General features: G+C 43.7%; 1 protein-coding gene across 1 annotated transcript in view; it reads left to right on the forward strand.

The window, feature by feature from the left end:
• The first annotated feature begins 4,689 nt into the window (after positions 1 to 4,689).
• Positions 4,690 to 9,252, forward strand: part of agrn (agrin) — a 503,633-nt gene continuing 499,070 nt past the window's right edge. The window contains exon 1 of the mRNA XM_048614989.1: positions 4,690 to 5,403. Within this exon, the coding sequence (XP_048470946.1) occupies positions 5,209 to 5,403 (195 nt within the window). The 5' untranslated portion in view covers positions 4,690 to 5,208. The remainder of the gene's footprint in view (positions 5,404 to 9,252) is intronic.

The raw sequence follows: 9,252 nt of genomic DNA on the forward strand, positions 1-9,252 counted from the left end.
CTTCAGAAACGTCAGCCTTCCTGCTCCTCTGATGCTGCTTGGCCTGCTGTGTTCATCCAGCTCTACACCTTGTTATCTCAGATTCTCCAGCATCTACAGTTCCTACTATCTCTCACTCCAAGTGGTGCATGCTGGTGTTTCTGCTCTGTTTCAGCCTATTCCTATATTTTCACATCTAAATCTACCATCTTAACCATCAATTTATTCCTCAAAGGTTTGCCTAGTTTCCCCTTAATTGAATCTATACCACTAGCTTCAATCCCTCTAGGGGTAGTGAGTTCCACATTCTCACTCCCATTTGGATAGCTGTGTTTTTCTGAATTCCCTATTAGATTTCTAGATGCCCATCTCATATTGATGGCCTCCAATTCTGCTCTTCCCTGTAACAGGAAACATTCTTTCTGCATCTATTCAACCAAAACCTTTAAGATTCCTACATGTCACTACTCAGACTTGTTTTTGAAGAGAAAAGGGATCCATTCTGCTCTTCCTTCCCTACTTTTTATATGGCGGTTGGTTAGTTTAGTTGGTTGGTTGGCTGGTTGATGGTGATGGTTGATGATAGTCATACAGAACATGTATGTGTTCAATTCCTGCGTTGGCTGAGGTTGCCATGAAGGAATATTTTTCTCAACCTCTCCCCTCGTCTAGGGAACGGTGCCCTCATCTTAAACCATCCACCAGGCTTCTTGCCCCTAATTAGGGAATACGGCTATGGTGCCTTTACCCATTCACACAGATTTGATCCTTGTGAGTCCTTCCAGTGCCTTAACGTCTTTTTTTTTATAATACGGTGACCAGAACTTCACACAGTTCTCCAAGTGTGGTCTCCTGAGGTTCAAAACGAGTTTAGCATACCCTCCCTAATGCTGAAATGAAATAATTATTTAATATTTCTGCCATCACTTTGGTAATATCTGTGGTGTTGTCCTGCCTATCCCATAAATGTCCTGTTTTTATCACAGCCTCTCATTTTTAGTGGATGTTCCTGTAAAATATTTACTATTTGTTTTATGTTCCCCATACTTGGTTATTTAGCAAGCGTAATCCCCTCCAGTGCCAAGCAACAGCCTCCCCATTTCTGGACTTTTGGGAGATCAATTCTGGAGAGGGAACATTCCTCAAGAATGTATGGCCTTACTTGTGTCTCCAGAGTGTGAGGGGTTCATGCTGTGGTACATAGACAGTGGGGTTGTACAGGGGCCTGGGATTGTCTTGAACTTACTTTGCAAGGACGTCTCTCACTGCACGATTTCAAAGTTTTCCACTCGGCAGATGGGGTTTGTCAAGAAGGAACTTGTTTATGTCTTCCTGTGTTTTTCATTCCTTGTTTCAAAGGATGTCTGATTTTAGATGTTGTTTAAGAAGGTAGCTGCACATGGGAAGATGGGTCTATACAGAGAATGAAGGCCGCAGTAAGTGGATTGAACACATCATCATTGCTATGGCGAGAATGGTATAGCACACTTGATGGGCTGAATAGCCTATTTCTGCTTCAATGTCCTACAATCTTCTAGACTTATTGACATTATATGCTTCTTCATACTTTATGTCAACTTGCTTTCCTAACTGTTTTTTTTTAAATTTTTCTCCTAATCTTTTTATTTTCTCCTTTTGTGCAGTCATCTGCAGTTTATGTACATAATGTATGAATTTTTCCTGAAATGTGCCCTTGCGCTTCCATTCAAACATGGAGTGGTACAAGTCTTTAGTTGCTCTTTCGTTACAGCAGGATGCATTTTCCTGCAATCTGTTAAACTCTGCTTTAAAGGTTTCCCATTGTTTGTATAGGGAGTGAAGTGAAGATTCCCAAGACAAGTTCCCAGGATGGTCAGACTGACCTATGAAGAAAGATTAGTCAAACTGAGTCTGTATTCTTTAGAGCTTCAAAAAATGAGGGGTGAACTGACAAAATACTTTAAGGGATAGACAGAGTAGATGCAGCTAAGATGATTTCCCTGGTTGGATTGTATAAACCAGGGTGCACAAGTTAAAAATAAGGGGAATGCCATGGAGATTATAGTTGAGGAGAAATGATTTTACTCAGAGGGCGGTGAACCTTTGGAATTCTCTGCCACAGAGGGCTGCGGAAGTTTAGTCTTTGAGAATGTTGAAGGTAGAGAGTGATAGATTTCTTGATTACCTGTGGAGTACAGGATTACGATGTTGGGGGTGACAAAAAGACATTGAAATGCTCGATCAGTTAAGATCGTATTGAATGAGGGTGGGTTTAATGGGCTGAATGGCCTAATTCTGTTCCTAGATTTACATTGTTGCTTGTTAATGTAGTTGCCCATCTTATTTTCTCCTATTCCTATATTCAGTCCCTCAAAATTAGATATTCCCAAATTTATGAACTTGGGTTTTGTTGTACCAGTATCAATTTAATTGGAGTCAAACCTGGACTTATTCCAGTCACAACAGCTCAGTTACTTTTGGGAAAATCCTTCCACATGCCATAGGAGATCAGTGCTAAGATCCTGATGAGAAAGAGTGTTCACATTTTCATTTTCTTTAGAGCACTGAGCCCAGTGTTATGGCATTGTTCAGGATGAATGTTGTCCAACTTTGCACCTCTTTCCAGACCTTCTTTGCCAAGGTACATTCCAGGTGGGAATGCCCGCCAGTCTCTTCGTGTACAATGGCACTCAGATGTTGGATGTGAATGAGGAATCTGACAAGACAGCCTTCCCTACCACTAGGGAGCTGCACCTTGCTGCTTGTTTGAATGTTCTGGCAGTGAGGCCTTCCACCAAATGATTTTTACAATCTGTTCTAGGAACCATCCATTATGTTCCATCTCCTTTCCCGCAGTTCCTCAAATATGTTACGTGCTGGCCATTGTGTGATGGACTTGTAGTCAAAGGTGTGTCAATGCACAAACCTTTCCAAGACGGACAATGTCCAACTGACGGGGACTTTCTCCAGGAAAGTGGACAAATTCATCCATCTCAACACCAGGGGCAATATGTGACAGCAGTGTGACTCAGGATGTTTGAGTACAGGGGTTGTACACAGAAGCAGTCATTGGGATATTTCTCAGGTATTCCCCTGATCCAACTCCCAGTTTAGAGAATTGTACATAATGTCCCTTTGGACTGTGTCCATTCCGATCGAAAGCAGGGGAGGCAATGGTCTTGTGATATTGACACTAGATTGTTAATCCAGAGACCCATATAATGTTCTGGGGACCGGGATTTGAATCTCACCAAGGCAGATGGTGGAAATTGAATTCAATTAAAATCTAGAATTAAGGTCTAATGAAACTGAAGCAAGGTGACTGGACCTGAAACGTTAACTCTGCTTTTTCTCTGCAGGTGCTACCAGACTTGCTGAGTTTCTCCAGCAATTTCTGCTTTCATTCTGGTCGACTCGTGCCCTTTAAGGAAAACTGCCACCCTTATCTGATCTGATCTACATGTGACTCCAGACCCACAGCAATGTGGCTGACTCTTAACTGCCCTCCAGGTAATTAGGGATGGGCACTAAATGCTGGCCTAACCAATGACATCTCAAATCCTGTGAATGAATAAATAAAAACAAAGCTGTCTCGAGGGCCCATTACGACTGGGTTATGGGTTAAAGGTGTACTACAACACAGAGAACACCTCGGATGTCATAAGTGCAACACCTTAGAATTAAAAAAAAAAATTGCTGGAAAAGCTCAGCAGGTCTGGCAGCATCTGTGGAGAGAAGTCAAAATTAATGTTTTGGGTCCAGTGACCCTTCCTCAGAACTCTTTTTTTTTGCTTTTCCAGCAATTTCTCTAGTTTCTGTTTTACAGCATCCACAGTTCTTTCAGTTTTCACCTGAGAATGGAAGCTGGTAATGGTGCAAGCGAAACACACAACTGCATAATGGAGTTTAGAACACAGAATATAGAACAGTACAGCACAGCACAGGCCCTTCGGCCCACTATGTTGTGCCGAACTTTTAATCTAATCCTAACGTCTATCTAACCTCCACCCCTACATTATACTATCATCCATATACCTATCAAATAGCCGCTTAAATGCCCCTAATGAGGCCGACTCCACTACCCGCTCCAGCAATGCATTCCACGCCTCCACCACTCTGAGTAAAGAACCTACCTCTGACGTCTCCCTTATATCTACCTCCACTCACTTTAAAACTATGCCCCCTCATAATAGCTACCTCCACCCTAGGAAAAAGTCTCTGGCTGTCCACTCTATCTATACATCTGATCATTTTGTACACTGAAAAATGAAGACAACCTGGTGATGGTGGTGTTGGTCTTTATTATGAACCATGTCAGGTTACAGTACAGAAAGAGGCCATTCAGCCAATAGTGTCTGCACTCATTCTAATCCCTCTCTCCAGCTCCTGATCCAGAGCCTCGCAGGTAACTTCTGGCGTACATTTGGATTCCTTTGAAATGAGTTGGGCCACTGAGACCGGGCGAAACCTACCTTTGGTATTAACTTGGCAGCCAACGGAGAGCTCACAAGGTCATCTTTCAGGTGTGTGTGCTGGGGAGGGGATGGAGCAGACACACTGCCTTTGACCAAATTCACAACTTGTCCTGGGCACCATGACTCACTGGTGCCCCTCTCTGATTGATGGTCTGAGGCATAGCCTTGCACCACAAACTACAACTTGATTTAGAACGAAAGGAACATCAGACAATGCCGGCTTCGACAACAGAGAGGGGAGAGAGAAAGAGACAGAGAGGCCGGGTTAATCTCGGATTTGACGTTTTGGATTCCAGCAGGAATTCTCCGGTTCAGCCAGGAACAGCAGTAGTCTGATCACGTCTGCGTGCGGTTATTGATTAACGCCGGAGTTTTTAGCTGCATTTCCGGGGGGTGGTGTTTTAAAGCTGGCGTGCATTGCAATCAGGAGAGTGAATGAAGTGAGTGAGAGAGAAAGGGTTCCTGATCCGTATTGTGATTATGCAAATCTGAGAGAAGCGAGGCTGGAGCTTTGTGTGAGCGCCAGCTAGCCTTTACTGTTCTCTCTCTCTCTCTCTAGCTGCATCTCTCTGTTCCTGGGTGTTTGCAACCAGGCTGTTCCCTCCCTATTCCTCCTCCTCCTCCTCCTTCCCATGTCTTAAAAGCAGTGGGGGTGGGGGGATAACCAGCCAAGGTGTCGGGGAGGGGCTGTAGACCTAGCTCCGGACTTCTGAACGCTCTCTTAAAACAGAAGAACCTAGAAATAGTCTCCCCAGTTCTGTGTGTGTTGGTGACTATGGGACGACAAAGCGCCGGGAGAGTGGCTTTCTCTCTCCAAATATTGCTGCTGTCCCTCGCTGTAGATGTTTGCTGGAGTTTGTGCCCGGAGAAGGAGTTGGAGACTAGGGAAGAAGAAGCGAATGTTGTCTTAACGGGGACGGTGGAGGAGATTATGAACGTGGATCCCGTTTACAACACCTACTCTTGTAAGGTAAGGGGAGAGAGTCAGCGAGAAACTGTATCGGCTGAAACTTACACTCTCTCGGGTTAAAGGGAACGGTGTACACGCCACTTGTTGCATTTACATTCGATCTTACCTGCGTGGTAATTAACTCCTTTTACCTCCTTTCGAAAGCTTTATTTCGAAGTCCAGGTTGCGAGACTCTCAGTCTGATCTCTCGGGTTTGGGTTAAAGTGCAATTCTCACGCTACTTAATCTGATCTTTTCTCTTTAAAGCAGAGTTAAACGTGACACATTCATTCCTAGCACAGAGCAAGAGTCCCTTCCATTTCCATTGTGGGTCCTGAGGGTGGTGGGCTGACAGCGTCTATAAGACTGGTTTTATTATTTCAAAGGCGCGGATTGAATTGTTAAACAGGAGAAGAGTTGGGACTGCGGTACGGTTTCAATGTCTTTGTTCATTCCTTTTTTTTTGAAGCTTTAGTGAGCTTTAAGGGGAAGTTTCGCTCTCCCTGGCTATGCTGACTCTCACCTCCAGCGAGGCTACAGTGACTAAACTCGTAAAAAGGTGGGATTGGTGCCTGCTCGAATTAATATGGCTGCAGGCTACTTAAACACTACAAAGAGTAATCTTTTAAATTCTGTAGCTGCAGGAACAACATTCCCAGCAACTTTCTGCACTGGAATTCTGACCTGTACCAATAACCGGTGTGTTAAGTTTGCTTATATTTCAGATTCCACTGGACTCCCACATTGCAGCCCATTGGTTCTGCACTGAACACGACTTTTTTTAAAGATCAATATTTTGGTAAATTATAGATTTATATGAACCATCCTGAACTTGCAGTTGAATCTGTTGAAAAGATCTAGAGCTGGAAGGTTAATTTGACACTTTGTTCAATTAAATTTTACAAAGAAAAACTTTTAAACTGCTTCAGAGATAGCAGGAACTGCAGATGCTGGAGAATCTGAGATAACAAGGTGTAGAGCTGGATGAACACAGCAGGTCAAGTAGCATCAGAGGAGCAGGAAGGCTGACGTTTCCGGCCTAGAAGAAGGTTACAGAAGAATTTCTGAAGAAGGCTCTAGGCCCGAAACGTCAGCCTTCCTGCTCCTCTGATGCTGCTTGGCCTGCTGTGTTCATCCAGCTCTACACCTTGTTATCTCTGTTCTAAACTGCAACTGGTTCTTCCATCACCGACAATTTTTAGCAGCTTGGTTTTAGCAGTCTTTTGAGTGAATAGTTGAGGGGAGCTGTGGTGGGGGTTTGGGGTGTGGATAGCAACTGGTCTATAAAAGGGAACTAGTTCTCCCAATGTGAGAGGGAAAAGAGTCATGTGCTCATCTCTCCTGAAGGTGGTGACATGGACTGAACTCTCTGGTCTCATCCAGTGAGCCATATTTAAATGCATGAGGCTTGACAGTGAGATTTTGTCAATTAACTTCACCATTCAGGAAAGTCTCAGCCTGTTCTCAACTGATGCCATGCATGGCCTCACTTCAAGGCAGCCACTTGATCTGGTGTGATTTGATTTTCATCTCAGGGCTCGGGGAAGGGGAAATTGCACTGTCCAAACAAATTTCTTTTGTTAAATTATCTGCACTGCTGCCTGGGCTGAGATGAGCTAACTCTGTGCAGACCATGGATTGAAACTGGACTGTGCATGACTCAGCATTGAACTGAATGAATTATTGCAGTGCAACATGTCAGTTTTTAGGCTTTACTCTGTGGAGGAATTCTCTGGACATCTTTGGAATGTTGCAAAAATGTGGTGTTAATCCAATTTACCCCATCTCGCAAGTTTTGTGTCAGGGTGTGTCTCCACAGCCATTGGTTTCACTGTAGGATCTCTTGTCCATGGGCGTCTGCTGTTCACTGCACATTTCCAGCTGTGCCAGTGATGTTCCTTCAACCTCTCTTGGCACCTGATCTTGGAAGTGGGAAAGCCGCTGAGGCTAACTGGAGTGTCCTTACTGCCATTCACTGAGATTCACTAATTCTATCTCCCAGCATGAACTGAAGTTAGGCTACTCTACATTGTCATTGCCAATTGAAGCTTGAGATGATTGCTCATGTATTGACTGCTCATGTAGACCAAGTCTCATTCGCCCAACACCATGGTGTTCATAAACGGCAGCAGCTCACCAAGTGGAATCTCACTTTAATAATTCTGATTCTTGTTTTCAGATCCTTACAAAGCCTTGCACCTCCTTTATCTCTCTAATTTTCTCCAGCTCTTCGACTTCAAGATACCGCAACTCTGCTAATGCCTCTCGTGCATCTTCAATTTTAATCACTCCTACACTGGCTTCAACTATGAGGTCCTGGCCTCTGGAATTCCCTTCATAAACCTCTCCAGCTCTGCACCTCTCTCTCCTCCTTTAAGAGACCCCTTAAAGATTATTTCTTTGAAGCTTTGGTCATCATCCATAATATCTCAGATGACCTGGTTTCACGTTTCATTTAATTACATTCCTGTGAAGTTCCATGGAATGTTTTATTGCTTTAAAAGTGCTACATAATCAAAAGTTGTCATCTGCACATTGATGTTAACATCATAACCTTCTGTACTGTTAAGAAGTTTTTAATTTATTCTTGGGATTATGAGTATCACAGGCAAGCCTTTAATGCCCAGAGTCATGTGCAGGCCAGGCCAGGGCAGGTATGGACAATAGATTTCCCTCCACAAAGGACATGAGTGAATTAAATGGATTTTCAATGGCAATCAGTAATGGTTAGGCCGGCTTTTATTTCAGATATGTTTTTTTTTTAAAAATCAAATCCAAATTTCCACATAAACCATGATGGGATTTGAAGCCCACTCAGAGATAGTAAAAACTGCCAGTGCTGGAGTCAGAGATAATAGTGTGGAGCTGGAGGAACACAGCAGGCCAGACAGCATCAGAGGAGCAGGAAAGCTGATGTCTTAAGTCAGCACCCTTTGTCTGAAGAAGGGTCCCGACGCGAAACATCAGCTTTCCTGCTCCTCTGATGCTGTCTGGCCTGCTGTGTTCCTCCAGCTCCACACTGTTGTATATGGGATTTGAAGCCATGTTTCCACAGCATTGGTCTGGGGTTCGGGATTGCTGGTCCAATGACATCACCGTTACCACTGTGACTCTCCTCTCAGTGATTACACTGCATTGCCTGTACAGGTAACAGGATAATCCTGTTATAGACTATAATATGGTTATAATATCCATGGGAATTATTGTTAGTACCTGTTTCCATGTTCTCACCATTACATGGAAATAGCCAATTAACCAACAGTCATTCTGTTTAGAGTCACTGTAATTATGTGTGGGTGGTTTGCTGTTTGTAAAAACTGAACAGCATCCAAGTCGGTCCCAAATAATGGTCACAAAAGCTACCACTTTGACTAATTTTACAAGGTAATCCTGAATAATGTAAAAAGTAGTGGGAGAGCACAAGCATCAGCTTTTAATAGCTGGCCCCAGAGGGTTGCTGCCTGAGGAGAGGTTAGGTAGAGTGGACCTATATTTTGAAGTCTATGAGAAATAACATTGATCTCATTGAAGCTTATGGTGATTCTGAAAACATTTGACAGGTTGGAAGCTGAAAGATTGTTTCTCCTGGCTGTGAGCCTGGAACTCATAAGCATAGCTTCAGGGTAAAGGATTGATCATTTCAGATCGAGCTAAGGGAGAAAGTCTTGACTCAAAAGGACGTGAATCTTTAGAGCAGAGATAGTAAGAACTGCCGATGCTGGAGTCAGAGATAACACAGTGTGAAGCTAGAGGAACACAGCAGGCCAGGCAGCATCAGAGGAGCAGGAAAGTTGACGTTTCAGGTCGGGACCCTTCTTCAGAAATGATTTCTGAAGATTTCCGAAGAAGGGTCCTGACCCGAAACGTCAA

Source organism: Rhincodon typus, chromosome 31 (assembly GCF_021869965.1).
Source record: "Rhincodon typus isolate 14 chromosome 31, sRhiTyp1.1, whole genome shotgun sequence".
In the NCBI taxonomy this organism is placed as follows: Eukaryota; Metazoa; Chordata; class Chondrichthyes; order Orectolobiformes; family Rhincodontidae; genus Rhincodon; species Rhincodon typus.